The sequence below is a fragment of the Engraulis encrasicolus genome, chromosome 18, assembly GCF_034702125.1.
Source record: "Engraulis encrasicolus isolate BLACKSEA-1 chromosome 18, IST_EnEncr_1.0, whole genome shotgun sequence".
Classification (NCBI taxonomy): Eukaryota; Metazoa; Chordata; class Actinopteri; order Clupeiformes; family Engraulidae; genus Engraulis; species Engraulis encrasicolus.
This window is the reverse complement of record NC_085874.1, coordinates 47295192-47311571: the sequence shown is the minus strand read 5'-3', so window position 1 is coordinate 47311571 and position 16380 is coordinate 47295192. Positions and strand designations below refer to the sequence as shown.

Genomic DNA, 16380 nt, shown 5'->3' with positions numbered 1-16380 from the left:
ATGCTTTGTGCATCTCTGTGAGCGATGCACAGCAAAAACTGAAAGTGAAAGTGGACGAGCAGCCCTCCGCAGTCTTAGGGCATTTTCACACCTAGACCTCTTTAGTGCCTCTTTTCTTTCCACTGCTGCTTTTCTGGCGGGCCTACAGCTTGACACAGCACAACTTGGCCGCCACTCTTTGCTTTACGATTGACCCGTGTTGTGCCTATTCGAAACGCAAAAAGTGGCGGCCGAGTCACGCTTTGTCGAGCTGTCGGCCTACCAGATACCTGGCAATGGAAAAGAGGCGTAAGTGAACTGAACTCAGTTCTCTTTACTGTAAGTGGACCAAAAAGTGAACAGACAGCAAAAATAACTTATTTTGTTCATATTGTGAGTGTATTACAAAAAGGCCTGGCTGATATTTTTGGTCCTGTTAGGCTTTTATGGTGTCTCAGTTCTCTTTTTGATCCCACCCGGTCCTCTAGAAGCATTGGATTTGTCAAATGGAAGTACAGCAAAGACACATCTTTTGGAGGTTGGTAGCCAGTAGCAAACGTTTTACTCATATCTCTCAAAATAAGTTTACAAAATAAAAATCATTTAGACAGAAAGTACAGATATCAAAATAGGCCTCTGCATTGATCATTTAACGAACATATATAAATATACACAAAAAAACAAAAACAAAAAAAACATGATCTGAAATGTAAAGTCCTTCTCACAACACTGTCCAGATATTCTGTAGGTGCTGCCTTCCTGTTTTTAATTACCGGCATAATTTTGTGTAAAAAGTTTAAACAACAAAAAACACAACAAAATAAACACAATAGAACAAACACACAAACGCACCCACATTGTGTCTGTCCACAGTTCCCAGACTGGCCTCAGGAAGGAATTCCAGACATAAAGCTCAACATGTTAAGATTCCATCCTTACTATAAAAAAAAAAAATGTTATTGATAAAACCACTGGATGTATTACGAATAGAAATACAGCTGCATCCTGAGCGAGACTCCTTGAGCCCTTATATCATCCTGGAATAAGATCATCTCTGCTCACCACGCGCGCGCACACACACACACGCGCGCGCACACACACACACACACACACACATGCACACACACACGCACACGCACACGCGCACTTACACGCACACACGGGCACGCACACACACACACACACACACACACACACACACACACACACTCACTCACACACACACATGCGCACACAGACACACACACACACACACACACACACACACACACACACACAAAGACACAGCCACATGTAGGCAAGAGACATTTGGAGTGGAATACTCTTTGGTAAACCTCAATTTTTGTTTGGTTGTCCTCGTGATATGTCACATATTGACCAAATAATGTTGTGATCCCCCAACAGTGGGATAGAAAAAGAAATGTACAAGAAAAGTGTCCTTCCCCTTTCCTTCCACCAGGGGGAGCTGGTGGATGGTGAGTATTCTAGAACAGGGATGGCCAACTGGAGGCCCGCGGGCCACATGCTGCCTGCCCCCTCAGTGAGTGCGGCCCATAGACAAAGCATACATTAAAAAATAATTACCTCACTTTTTAAAAAAACTACTGCTGAATCAAATTGTTGAAATTAGCCGATAAAGAGGACTCCTATTCCTTCCAAACCATTTCGGTGGTCAGTAGTCGACCGACTACACTTTGAATCTGCAATTGTTCATGTGGCCGTACGATGGTGGCGATGAAATAAATGATGTGGTGCTCCTTATTATGACAGTTGCCCATCTAATCCCTGTTCTAGAATGTTTTCAGGGAGGTCTTGAGCTGGATGATGCTGTCTATCTCCAGGCGGTCGTGGTAGAAGCTCAGCCCCGTCAGGAGCTCCACGTCCCGGACTCGGGCCACATGAAGCTGGGACCAGGGCTCCACCCAGGACAGGTCACCCTCCGTCTGTGGAGGGAAGAGGCACAGGTTACTAAAGGGACACTGTGTGAGATTTTTAGTTGTTTATTTCCAGAATTCATGCTACCCATTCACTAATGTTACCTTTTTCATGAATATTTACCACCACCGTCAAATTCTAAGTATTCATTATGACTGGAAAAATTGCTCTTTTCATACATAAAAAGAGGGATCTTCTCCATGGTCCGCCATTTTGAATTTCCAGAAATAGCCATTTTTAGCTGCAAAAATGACTGTACTTGGGCCATAATACAAAGTGTTAGTTTATTACTTAGTAAACTTGCATGAAAAGGTCAAATTTGGCAATAAGCGACACAGTTTCAATGAGCAGCATAGTTGCAGTACCTTTTTTGACCATTTCTTGCACAGTGTCCCTTTAAGTAAAGTTGTGGTGCTACAAACTCTATTGACTTCTATGGTCATAAATCATAAATGTAAATTTTTTTTTTACAAATCCCAATTGAATGTGTCCACACAGGTCCTATCCTGGGAACACTGATGATGGGCTAGACCCGAAACGTTTGTCCCCTGTCTGTCGGTTTTATTTACTTTTTTCGGCTTTGTTTAATACAGTTTTTGATTTAGCATTCAGCTCCAGTGTGCGACTCCTTTCTTCCTTGTCATTATACTGCTCTTGGAATTACGCACCGAGCGATACACTCAGGATAAGACATTGACGCCAGTGGTGTAGTCTAGTTTTTTATGGTGGGTATACTTACTGGGTATATATACTGTATATTTAAGCATTTTTGAAGTGGGTATACTGTATATATTTGTGCTATTCAAAACAATGGATCAATCAATTTAAAGTGGGTATACTGAAATCCCTGAAATTTAGAAGTGGGTATACTCCGTATACCCGCGTTCTACGTAGACTACACCACTGATTGGTGCGGACGCCACCCCACCATTACTATTCAGTACTCACCCAGCACATCTCCTGCGTGTCGGGCCGGTGAGGTAGGACAAAGGCCACCGCCTCCAGGGCTCCCTGGCACTCGTGGGGGGACACGGAGACGTTCCCGCAGCTCGTCAGGACCACGAAGAAGTGAGTTGGTGTCGGGGCCTCATTCCTGTTCACATGGGGATGGGATGGAGGAGGAGGAACAGCTGGTTAAAGCAGATTGTGTTAAACTTCGACTTTTTTCGCCTCGACACCTCAGCTGGCAGGTGCATCGGAGATGGCACCATGGGTCACTCAATCTCTTGAAATCTCTTGAAAGAGATTGCCTGATGAAGGTCTAGTACCGAAACGTCGTTTATTAAAGAAAGAACCGCGAAATTGTCAGTGTGCGGGAGTTTATTTAAGTTAAAGCAGATTATGGACATGGCATCTGGGATCATAGCCACTGAAACAAGCTTGACATGCTCAGGAGGACGTGGTTGGCAACCAAGCAGCGCACTGGAAGTTGGCTGTTAAGGAAATAAATTAAACGAATTAATTAGATGAGACCACGACAAGTTGATCAGAGTTTACAATTGGCTTTCGCGAAAGGAGAGTTTCCAAAGCCTGGAAAACTTGTTTTCGTCTCTCTGTCTCTCTTCTTCTCGCCAAGGCCATTTTTCATAAGCAGCACAGAAGGAGTAAAAAACCCACAGCGGTCACATTGTACAGCGGGGAGGGAGGGCAACTCCCCCAGCCTCTTATCTTGCAAGTGGTCCCTGAGCAGCTCACACAGAAATAAGAGCTCACAGTTTGGCCAGAAACATACAGAAAGAAGAACCAAGTCTTCACTAAATATTAGAATTATTCTTACATTGGCCTACAGTTGGGCGCGGAGCCAGCCTGGTCATATGGCTAGTCTGGTTATCGTACTACATTGTATGTATATATGCACAATGTATGGTATAATATTACATTACATTACATTGGTATTTAGCAGACTTTGTTCAAAGCGACTTACAAGGAGCAATTTAAACAAGAACAGGGTAAGGCACAGTGTACAGTTGCAACACGTTTAGGTACATAAAGGTACATAAAGATGTTAGGTGCATAAGAGATGTTAATAGCAGCATCTTAAGGAAACACCTCAGAGACTAAGACTAAGGAAAGACTGGGTTCAACCATAGCTCAATATGGGGCAGCCATGGCTCAATGGTTAAAACACTAGACTTTAGATCAGAGGGTTGCCGGTTCAAATCCCACCCTTACCAGCACCTTCATCCATGACTGAGGTGACCTTGAGTAAGGCACCTAACCCCACATTGCACCAGGGCCTGTAACCAACACCCTGTACCTAAATGATTTTAAGTAGGGGTGGGCATAGATTAATTTTTTTTAATCTAGATTAATCTCACTGTAATTTTGAAATTAATCTAGATTAATCTAGATTAATCTATATCAAAATGGCTCATTCAGAAATGGCGCGCTAGCGAAATAATGCCGGAAAAAAACCTTTTTTTTCCAAAATGCATCTTATCTTCAAAAAATGGTCATGTTGATACTTAGTGATGAAAAAAACACACTGCAATATGTGCAAAGTGTGTCCAATAGGAAGCATTTACAGTTATAAGATACTGAAATTTCAAAATGAACGGCGCTATAACTTGTAGAGGCAAATACAGATAAATCTATCAAACAATTAGGCTATTTAAACAAAATGACCTCAACAATTCAGCATTTCTAATAGAGAGAGAGAGAGAGAGAGAGAGAGAGAGAGAGAGAGAGAGAGAGAGAGAGAGAGAGAGAGAGAGAGAGAGAGAGAGAGAGAGAGAGAGAGAGAGAGAGAATCTGCCACTGACTGTTAAAAAGAGCAGCGGCTCCTTTAAGAGAGGGAGGAGCTCTGCGCACAGTAAGCTCAGCCAGAACTATTCTAGTAAGGGGTAATCTAAACTCTCTCTGACTCAGCAGCCCTCAGCAGAGGCAGGCTACTGGATATGTAGAACCAACAGCACTGACCCACGGCAATTTGGCATAAAGCTGACAGTTGTCCTCAGAGTTAGAATGCCAGAGGAGTTACAACTCGAAATTCAGTTTGCAAAAAAAATAATAAAGCGCGACAACCGCGAGGTTTATTACCGTCTGACATGAGAATATCTCACTGAGTCGCAAATGCGCGAATGCAACACAAACATTCAGCGAGAGTATATTGGCAGTTTCAGTTTGACAATCTTCAAAATGCATATCGCACGGAATATTTTGCAATTATGGCACAGGCAAGATTTCTGGAAGTTGTTTATGTGTTCCATGCAATGCTAGAGGAAATGTAGGCTATGTCGGGCTGGTAGGCTACTCACACACAATAATCAGTCCCTCCAGGATTTTGCACTGGGATTTTGTGATTTTTGCGGTCAAAAAAGCATTTTCTCATTTTTTGCAAAGATTTTGCGGCATTTTCTCATTTTTTGCAAAGATTTTGCATCCCTTTCTGGGTTTTTTTTGGTAACTGAAAACCACAATCAGTCTAAGCAGGCTTAAGACAAAAGAGAGAGAGATTCAGAAACACACTTCCTATATAATAGAATAGGCCTAATAAAATAGGCCTATTGTCAAAAGCTGTCAGAGCGTCTTATTAGCCAGTGCGTCCAATGTGTAAAAAAAAATCATGGCCGCGACACTCATAAATCTCTGTCGATATTTTAGAACGACTTCGGGGGAAAACGGGACAGCGCGTTATGAAAAAATAGGCTACTTGTGGGTATAGCCTACCACTAGGCCTAATGAAGAGCGTCGCGGGGTACAGTAGCCAGGCTGTAGGCTATGCAAGCGTTACAATGTCACCTGTTGGAAGACGCGTCTCTCTCTCTCTCTCTCTCTCTCTCTCTCTCTCTCTCTCTCTCTCTCTCTCTCTCTCTCTCTCTCGTATTGCAAGCTGTTGCATATTATTGCAAAGTTGTGATGGCATACACGCTCTCGTTGACATGGTTGTGTGCATGGTTGCATGGATTCGCAAGACTTTATTGCAATAACACAGTGAAGGCGTGGAAGGGCCGTTCACTTCCTATCTCGGTGTCCTTGACTGAAACAAGTTGCAAAACTCCACACTTCCGAAACCTTTGCGATCGGCACTACAGTGATTGTTATCAGAAGGCTTGTGCCTACGCATAGACATAGACCCTTAAATTACAAACATTGTCGAACATTGAAAAAAGATCAGACAACGACCGTCGGGTAGCATGCTCATGAAAGCGACAGGGGAGAGTGGAGAAGTTGCGCAATGTAGCCAGATGTTTGCTACTGTGCGACAGTACCGCCACTATTTCATGACTGCATACACTTCTTCGTCATGGATAAATGGGCAACAATACTTTTTCCACCCAGGATTGCACTGAAAAGTAGGCTACTGCTGTTAAAAAAAAGGTCATGAGTGTGCAGCACCGACGCCTGCGTGTATGTGTGAGGGAGGGGAGGAGAGACGCGGAACAGCTGAGATGAGGGTCGCGACTTCCGAAATAGCAGGCAATTCTTTTTCAATGTTTCAGTGACATATTAACAAAAATGCTTCGTATTGGTTTTCGTCTCCGGTGGTAGGCCTATTGTAGTCACATTTTTATTTTTTTGACGAAAATATAAATCAATAAACTCCACAGAATGTTGAAATTTTGCGGGAAAAATGCGGCTTTACAGGAATTACGCGGCATCGTGAAATTATGCGGAATATCACTGAATTTGCATGAATCCACGCGATCGCTGAATCGCGAAAAACTGGAGGGACTGAATAATGTCTCTATGCTTCACCTCAAACAATTGTATCTCTTTAGTCTACCACTTATGAAAAAGCACTCAACACAACACCTACCACGGCAGAGGGATTAATGTTTTCAGCATGCAAACACTGTTCATATTTAGTAGGTCTGCTGAAGCAACAGGTGGAGAGGAGAAAGCGACTGGAGCGCAGTCTGAAAGCGTCTGTCAATGGAACGCTATGGTGATGTGCATACCAAAACCCATATTTTGAGAATAGATTAACGTGCGATATTTTCTTTATCGCGCGACAAGAGTCTCACATTATCGCAGCACGTTAACGCCGATAACGGCCCACCACTAATTTTAAGTCACTTTGGATAAAAAAGCATCAGCTAAGTGTAATGTAATGTAGTGTAATTTACTAAAGTAGTAGTGCTGCTCTACTTACAGTGTTGTCTTGGTCTGGTCATCGTAGTGGCCATCATAGTTGGTATCGAAGACCGGCCCACTGACCACATTCACCCCGTTCATCTGCTTCACGTACTTCATCACCACCGCTTCATGGAAATGCCTCCACACATCTGCTCATCAAACACACACACACACACACACACACACACACACACACACACACACACACACACACACACACACACACACACACACACACACACAAACATTTATGAGACTACCATGGCGATACTGCAACACATCCCAAAGTATATCTGATTTGTCAACCCACAGAACATCCTTCATTCACAACATTTACTGGTGACTCATCTCTAGACCCCCAAACCAGCAGGGGGCAGTGTGTGAGTGCAGCCAGTGTGTGAACACACAGGGAACTTCCTGTGAGCATCCATATTGGATCACCAGCATGGGAACATGTCAGAACAAAAGAAATAGAGAAAAGGTTGTGAATACTCACCTGAAAGACTAAAGCAACCATCCTAAAACAAAGAAACCCCTCAGTTGATGTTCAAGACGCAACTGGTAATGAACATTTGACACATTTACTTGAAATATGTAGCAGATGTCTTAAGATGTGTTGACAGCAATTGTTTGGTCTTGCATGTTTATGTTGAAGAAATGCCATCTTTGATGCTTGCTATGTTTCAATGTAGTTTAGTCTACTTATGTGAATTGGACAGCTGAATTTGTTTGTATATGACAACTTTTAACTGCTGAAGTGGTAAACTTAAAAACTAACACTTATTTGCTTAAACTTAAAGTTTATTTGCCATTATTAACTACAAGTTTACAGTTTGTCTTTTTGTTTGTTGAGTTTGATCCTAATGCCAATGCAATGTTTGTTTATTTCAAGGTTTTCGACCTGATCGACCCAATCTTTAATAAAGAAAAGAAAAGAGAAGATTTGAGTTGTTCCTTTGCGTCCTTGAGGACAAAGCTCTTTTCAAGTTTGGGCAGAGAACTGAGGGAAACCTGTGATAACTTGACAGTCGAAAACCAACGTGGCAGTGAAGACAAGGATTAAAGGCCTCAAGTCAAATAAGCTGTCGACGCAGAGGTGACTGGGAAAATGGCCGCCGAAGCTCTTGGAAAGACTGTGAAGCAGCTGAAGCATGAAAGGGCTTTGGCTAAAAGTGCCTTCAACAAGCAAGTCAACCACATGAGCAGAGCAGCTGAACACATGTCCAAAACTGAACTACAAGAAGAGTTCAACAAGCTCACCTCCCATGCAAGAAACGTCAGCGAGTGCAGTGATGATTACAAGTTTGGCTTACTGGCGGAGATGGGAGCTGAGGAGGAACACAAAGACCAGAAGCTAAATGAGCAACTGGAAACAGACCTGGAGAAGACCATGGAAGACTGCAACTTAAGACTAGAGGAAGTCAGAAGAACAGTCCAGTCCAACCTCTGGTCTAGGTATGGAGAAGTAGAGTTGGGGTTTGCAATTGAGGAAGCAGAAGCAGCCTGTGAAAGAGCTCATATCACTCCTGTGTCTGCCGTGAACAAAGATGGCTATGACTTTCAGTTGACCTGTGCAAAGGTGCTTGTTCAAGATGCAAGTATAAGCCTCGCAGAGTGGGAGAAATGGATCCCAGCAACTCAGAAGGCAAGTCTGAATGGAAGAGTGAAAGGGCTGAGAACACTAAAGAACCTCCTAGAAGCCAGAGGGGCAGAATTCCTCACAGCACAGAGGGCTGCAGAAGAGGAGCAAAGGAGGAGAGTTTCCGAGGTGCCTGTAGCCCTGCAGCCCAATCAGCAGCCAATTCTGAAAATCAGACCCATAACCTTGCCCAAATTCAATGGTTCCAGAAGAACTTTCCATCAATGGAAAAAGGATTGGGTGAGTCTCCAAAGGCAGGGGGAGCCAACCGGCTCAATTGAAGCAAAAAAGTTCCAGCTCCTTGACAGTGTAGAGGACAAAATAAGCAGAGACCTCCGGTTAGCCACATATAAGACAGCAGAAGAAATGTTCAGAGTGCTAGAAAACCGATATGGTAACAAAACCACAATCGCTCTGGAGATAGTTAGTGACCTGGAAAAGGTTCCTCCCTTAAAGTCACACCAACCCAGAAAAGTCATTGACTTCATCCAGATCATTGAGAAAGCCCTGAATGACCTTGCTGAGCTTGGCAACACCGGCGCCATCAAGAATCCTCTAGTTATTCAGTCTATAGAGAGTAAATTGCCAGATGACATAAAGACAGACTTGCTCAAATTCATGATAAACCCAGAAAACAGTGTCACACCAGACAATAATTTTGATAAATTACTCATATTCCTTAAAACACAAGAAGAAATTCTAGAGAGACTAGACCAGCTTGGCGTTAGTGGGAAGTCATATGACAAGTCTGGTAACTTGGAGAAATATGCCTCAACACAGTCGAAAGGAAAGATGGGTGTGTCGTCTGTGGAAATGAAAGACACAGAGAAAACCTCTTCTTTTGCACAGAGTTTAAAGAAATGACACCCAAAGACAAGATGGATGCTGTAGAAAAACTGGGAGCCTGCACAAGATGCCTAGAATGCCATGAAGAGGAAAATGGATGCAAAGAAACTTACCTCTGTCGAAACTGGGAATGTAAGAGCTCTAAAGACCACCACTATATCCTCTGCCCGAAGGCAGACAGAAAACAAAGGCCAGTCATGAGTAGGCAAAAGCTTACAGAGGAACAAGAGAAGTTTGTTTCTGAACTGTCCCCATACATGGCAGAAAAGTTTAGGCAAGCTTTCACCAACACCACGGCAAAGTCATACTGTACTGACAAGCCTGGAGTTATGGAGTCAAGTGCACGTCAAGAGCCACCAGTGATTCTAATGTTGTTAGAGGTGACTGCCAATGCAGGACAAAAAATAGGAACTCTGATAGACCTAGCATCGGACACAAATTACATCACCCACAAAGCTGCCAGAAGACTGAACCTGCGCAGTGAAAAAGTAACACTGATCGTGTCTGGGGTCGGAGGAATGGCCATGAAGGTAAAAACCAGGAGATATCTACTGAAAGTGAAAGTCAGGACAGCCAAAGGCAAAGAGAGGGCCCACGAGCTCCTGTGCTATGGCCTGGATGAAATTGCCAAGGTGAACAGAGGCATCAGACCTGAAAAACTACAGAAATTCTTTCCAGATATGAGACTGGAAGATCTGCGCAGACCAGAGCGCATAGAACTACTAATCAGTCACCGAGAAGGAAGACTTGCCCCGCAGAGAATGAAAGTGATTGGAGACCTGGTCCTCTGGGACAGCCCGCTAGGAATAACTGTTGGTGGAACACATCCAGACCTTTTTGAGGAAGTGGATATGGCTGCCCATACAACCAGAACTCACTTTGCCAGCTCCATGAGGGCCACCGTTGTAACACAAGGGCACACTGGAAAACAGGACAAAGGCCAAAGTGGGAGGCAGGAGCATGTGCCAGAAGCAAACATAACAAAAAGCCGATCACAGCCCCAAACTAGAATGGGCACTCGGTAGAGCGCAAACCTTCGCCTACGCCACTTATTTTTTTCTGGCCATCTTCAGAGTGTGGGGCGTAACATTCTCCAAATTTTGGTGTTAGTTTCATTTAAATTGGACCGGAATATCGTAATATTACATATTTGGCCCAGTCTTGACCTCTTATTCAATTCCGCATGCACACGTTGTTCTGGCATATAGTGCTTGGCAAAGAAAAACGTTTTTGACCTTTTCGTGACCTTGACCTTGACCTTTGACCCAATCACTCCCAAAAAGTAATCGATTGTTCCTTGGGTCATGACCAATCATCCCAGTAAATTTCATAAAAATCGGCTGAATTTACGTTTTTGACCTTTTCGTGACCTTTGACCTTTGACCCAATCACTCCCAAAAAGTAATCGATTGTCCCTTGGGTGATGACCAATCATCCCAGTAAATTTCATATAAATCGGCTCAATGTACATGTTTGACCTTTTCGTGACCTTGAACTTTGACCTTTGACCCAATCACTCCCAAAAAGTAATCGATTGTTCCTTGGGTCATGACGAATCATCCCATTAAATTTCATAAAAATCGGCTCAGTTCTGTCTGAGTTATACGAAGTACAAACAAACATTTTGATCTTGACCTTTGACCTTTGACCCAATCACTCCCAAAAACTAATCGATTGTTCCTTGGGTCATGACCAATCATCCCACCAAATTTCATAAAAATCGGATCAGTTCTGTCTGAGTTATACGAAGTACATACAAACAAACAAACATATTAACAAATAAATAAATACACAGCGGTCAAAACATAACCTTCGCCGACTTTGTCTAGGCGAAGGTAATAAACCAAAGTGGGAGGTTGGAGAGACCAGGCCTAAAAGAAAAAACACAAAGAAAACCCATCCATGAGTCTACAAAGAACGGTCAGAACTCTCATTGTTCTGATACTTGCCAAAGGACAAAACTAAAACGCCCCAAAAATAAATCCACACCAAGTATCCAGATGCAGTGTGACCTCCTTGGGTTCGAGAACCAGGAGATCAAGTGGGAGGTGATTTGTCAACCCACAGAACATCCTTCATTCACAACATTTACTGGTGACATCTCTAGACCCCCAAACCAGCAGGGGGCAGTGTGTGAGTGCAGCCAGTGTGTGAACACACAGGGAACTTCCTGTGAGCATCCATATTGGATCACCAGCATGGGAACATGTCAGAACAAAAGAAATAGAGAAAAGGTTGTGAATACTCACCTGAAAGACTAAAGCAACCATCCTAAAACAAAGAAACCCCTCAGTTGATGTTCAAGACGCAACTGGTAATGAACATTTGACACATTTACTTGAAATATGTAGCAGATGTCTTGAGATGTGTTGACAGCAATTGTTTGGTCTTGCATGTTTATGCTGAAGAAATGCCATCTTTGATGCTTGCTATGTTTCAATGTAGTTTAGTCTACTTATGTGAACTGGACAGCTGAATTTGTTTGTATATGACAACTTTTAACTGCTGAAGTGGTAAACTTAAAAACTAACACTTATTTGCTTAAACTTAAAGTTTATTTGCCATTATTAACTACAAGTTTACAGTTTGTCTTTTTGTTTGTTGAGTTTGATCCTAATGCCAATGCAATGTTTGTTTATTTCAAGGTTTTCGACCTGATCGACCCAATCTTTAATAAAGAAAAGAAAAGAGAAGATTTGAGTTGTTCCTTTGCATCCTTGAGGACAAAGCTCTTTTCAAGTTTTCTATTCCTCCTCTTGAACTCTCCTCCTCTACCTCCTCCTCTACTCTCTCATCACCTCGCCTCCCTCCCTCACGCAACATGAATGGAAGAGTCTGAAATATTTATTATTATGAATCAATTCAGATACATACATTAACAATGTTTACTAGACATTGAAAAAAAAAGAGCAAGGTTGGTTAGTTTGTACATGAGTACATGAGTGTGTTGCAATATGCGACCTTGCCTCCTCCACTTGCCTCCTCCACTTGCTTCTCTCCTCGTACCAGGAAGTAATATGTCATAATGACATCACTGACAACAGCATTATATTTCAATATCTTGCAAAAGCTCAATTGTAGAGTCTTTTTCTCATTTGCAATTGGGATGGTGAATGAAAAACAGTCCCTCAAAAGTTGTTGTGGCTAGGCTGACAGCTGGGAAACTTTATCCATTTCTCCACGGAGGAGGGGCCAGGAGGCGGGACGAGGAGACAAGCGCAAGTGGAGGAGGCAAGGTCGCATATTGCAACGCACACCATGATTAAAAATTCAGCCCTGGTGTGGTACTACCACATGTCGACCACTAGAGGTCAGAATCTGCATTGGATCCACTTAATTTCCCATCACACTGCTAATACAGTAAACTTCAGCCTCCAGTTTTGTGACTGATCAACAGTGATCCAAAACACTCACCACACACCACAGTTAATATTCGGCTTCTATCACACCACTAAGGGCATACAGTGAACACGAGGTGATATATGCCAGGTCAAATTACGGGGGGGAAAATAAATAAATACAATGAAATAAAACATTACTCAGAGAGGAAAACATGACTTGAGATGAATGTGGCATGAGGTTAATTTTCTGTTAATGCTCTTTGGCCATTTTGTAGAGTAGATGGCCATTTTGAAGCCCTGCTTGTTTTTTTGTTTGTTTTTTTTCTCAACCCAACAACATTTTCCCACGCTCGCCCAGTAGTTTTTCTTACATACTGTAGTAGGCCATGTAAGGAAGTTACGATAAGATAAGGAGAGGGAAAGCTATGTACAAAAACACACTGCTCTCAAACAAACCATTTGTTTTCCCCCTCCTTGCAACTCGCAATAACAGACAGCTAGACACTCAACTGTAAAATGAGTCATTAAATTCCCTGAACAAATGCCTTTCACAGAAAGGATTCGGTCATTCGAATCAACAAAGTAGTCATGCAATTAAAGAATGCAGTCCAATTTCCTAAATAAGACTCAATCAATACTGACTGCGACCATTTGGGCAATGACCTCTCAAGCCTGCCAGGATGCACGTTCTGCCTCTACTGTGTAGTCAATGCCAATGCACTGTGTAGGATGGTGACCAGAGTAGCAGGTATTGCAACTAGGCTGCTCATTGAAACTGTGCTGTCTACTGCCATGTATGGAAATGGCAATTTTCCCAGTCATAGCGAGTACTTGAATTTGATGGTGGTGGTAAGTATAAGTGAAAAAGTAACATTTATGAATAGGCAGCATGCAGTCTGGAAAGAAAAAGCTAAAAAATATTACACAGTGCACCTTTAAGGATGACTTGAAGGTTCCTGTGCTTAATACATTTAGTTCGGCATCAAAATCAATGCTGACCATGAACCAAAAATTGCTCGTGGTTGATCAGATTTGTAAGGGTCAGATTTGAATCGGGGCAGCCATGGCCTAGTGGTTAGAGAGTTGGTCTTTCAATCTAGGGGTTGTCGGTTCAAATCCCCCCTGACCTCTCCCTACACCTCCATCCATGGCTGAAGTGCCCTTAAGCAAGGCACCTAATCCCACGTTGCTCAAGGGACAGTAACCAATACCCTGAAAAATAATAGTTGTAAGTTGCTTTGAGCAAGAATGAAAGCGTCAGCTAAGTGTAGTGTAATGTATCGATAAAAGATATCTACTGTATGCACCTATGCAATATTTGCAGTCTGCACAATGGAAAAAACAAGGAGGTCGTGGCCAACCGGTAGGGCACTCGTCTGCCATGCGACCGACCCGGGTACTTTGCCAACCCCTCTCCATCTCTCTCCCCATTTGCTTCCTGTCCACCTCTCAAACGGTCCTTTCATCAATAAAGTCGTAAAAGACAAAAAAAAAGCAAAAAAACAAAAAAAAAAACAAGCAAGTGGTGTCCAGTCTGTCTCCTAGTGTGAGTTCCCCCTATATTACATTACATTACACTTAGCTGACGCTTTCATTTATTCAAAGCGACTTACAGTTATTATTTGTCAGGGTATTGGTTACAGTCCCTGGAGCAATGTGGGGTTAGGTGCCTTGCTCAAGGGCACTTCAGCCATGGATGGAGATGTAGGGAGAGGTCAGGGGAGATTCAAACCTGCAACCCCTAGATTGAAAGACCAACCCTCTAACCACTAGGCCACGGCTGCATATATATATAATGTGGGGTGTGGCAGCTGGGGGAGTGGCCATAAGGGGGGTTGGGGGGGTAGTGTGGCACATGGGGAGTAGAGTCTTGAACCGAGGCCATAGAATAATATAATAGCCTGCTGGGTGAATAGGTCTCCACCCCAAACACTCCTAGCTAACACACACACACACACACACACACACACACACACACACACACACACACACACACACACACACACACACACACACACACAGGGACGCCGACAGGGGGTGGTAAAAGGGGTCAGTTGTCCTGGGCCCTGGGAGAGAGGGGGCCCATAATTAGGTCCATACTGCATTGTATTGAGCGGGGGGCCTTTTCAGTTGACTTTGTCCAAGGCCAAGCGAAAGCTGTCAGTGACCCTGCGCACACACATCTGCTGCATACACACACACACACACACACACACACACACACACACACACACACACACACACACACACACAAATGCATGCACACACACACACACACACACGCCATGCAACCTGAGCCTTGTGGATTTGGGCCTGGCCCGTGTGTTTACTCAGCTGTCCATTCTTTCCCCTTCTCGTGTGAAGCGAGCCACAGCCAGCGGCAGCAAGGGGACAATTATGGGCCTGCTACGGTACACGCTTCGAGGTTCACTTAGCCCATAAAGATAACACATTATATTAGCACGGAGGGAGCTACAAGCTAAGGGCAGCAAGGGGACAATTATGGGCCTGCTACATGCTACATGCTCCCGCGATGGCGAGGGCGAGGGCAAGGGCGAGGTTCATTTAGCCCATAAAGATAACACATTATATTAGCACGGAGGGAGCTACAAGCTAAGGGCAGCAAGGGCACAATTATGGGCCAGCTACATGCTACATGCTCCTGTGACGGCGAGGTTCAGTTACCGCATAAACATAACACATAACATTAGTGCATACCGTACGGAGCTAGAAGCTAAGGGCAACACATTACATTAGTATTATGTAGGGAGCTAGAAGCTAACATGCCCCCATGACGGTGAGGTTCACTTAGCCCATAAAGATAACACATTACATTAGTACGTAGGGAGCTAGAGGTTAAGGGCAGCAAGGGGACAATTATGGGCCTGCTACATGCTACATGCTCCCGCGATGGCGAGGGCGAGGGCAAGGGCGAGGTTCATTTAGCCCATAAAGATAACACATTACGTTAGTACGTAGGGAGCTAGAGGTTAAGGGCAGCAAGGGCACAATTATGGGCCAGCTACATGCTACATGCTCCTGTGACGGCGAGGTTCAGTTACCGCATAAAGATAACACATTACATTAGTACGTAGGGAGCTAGAGGTTAAGGGCAACACATTACATTAGTACGTAGGGAGGACGTCAGACAAGTTCTGTTTCTGAAGCGATCATGGGTAAGCGGTTAGGGCGTCGGACTTGTAGCCCAATGGTCCGATTCAACCCCCGACCCGCCAGGTAGGTGGGGGGAGTAATCAACCAGTGCTCTCCCCCATGTTCTCCATGACTGAGGCGCCCTGAGCATGGTACCGTCCTGCGACACAGCTCCCTTTGGGCGTCTCTTGGGGCTGCCCCCTTGCATGAGTGAGGGATAAATGCAATTTTGTTGTGTGCAGTGAACACTTGTGTGCTGTGGAGTACTGTATAAAAAAAACGACACATTTGAATTCATGGGCCACAAACAGACATCATATTATAAGAGAGGGGGCTATTTAGCAAATTACCTCGACAATGTTTAGACTCTTCATAAATGCCACACTATTAGCAGAGAGAGTAGAGAGA

General features: G+C 43.8%; 1 protein-coding gene across 1 annotated transcript in view; it reads right to left on the bottom strand.

The window, feature by feature from the left end:
• Window positions 1-1215: 1215 nt before the first annotated feature.
• The window catches only part of enpp1 (ectonucleotide pyrophosphatase/phosphodiesterase 1), a 150693-nt gene continuing 135528 nt past the window's right edge, over window positions 1216-16380 (bottom strand). The window contains exons 23-25 of the mRNA XM_063223728.1: window positions 7010-7142; window positions 2863-3007; window positions 1216-1922 (exon numbers count right to left, since the gene is read on the bottom strand). Of these exons, the coding sequence (XP_063079798.1) occupies window positions 1770-1922; window positions 2863-3007; window positions 7010-7142 (431 nt within the window). The 3' untranslated portion in view covers window positions 1216-1769. The remainder of the gene's footprint in view (window positions 1923-2862; window positions 3008-7009; window positions 7143-16380) is intronic.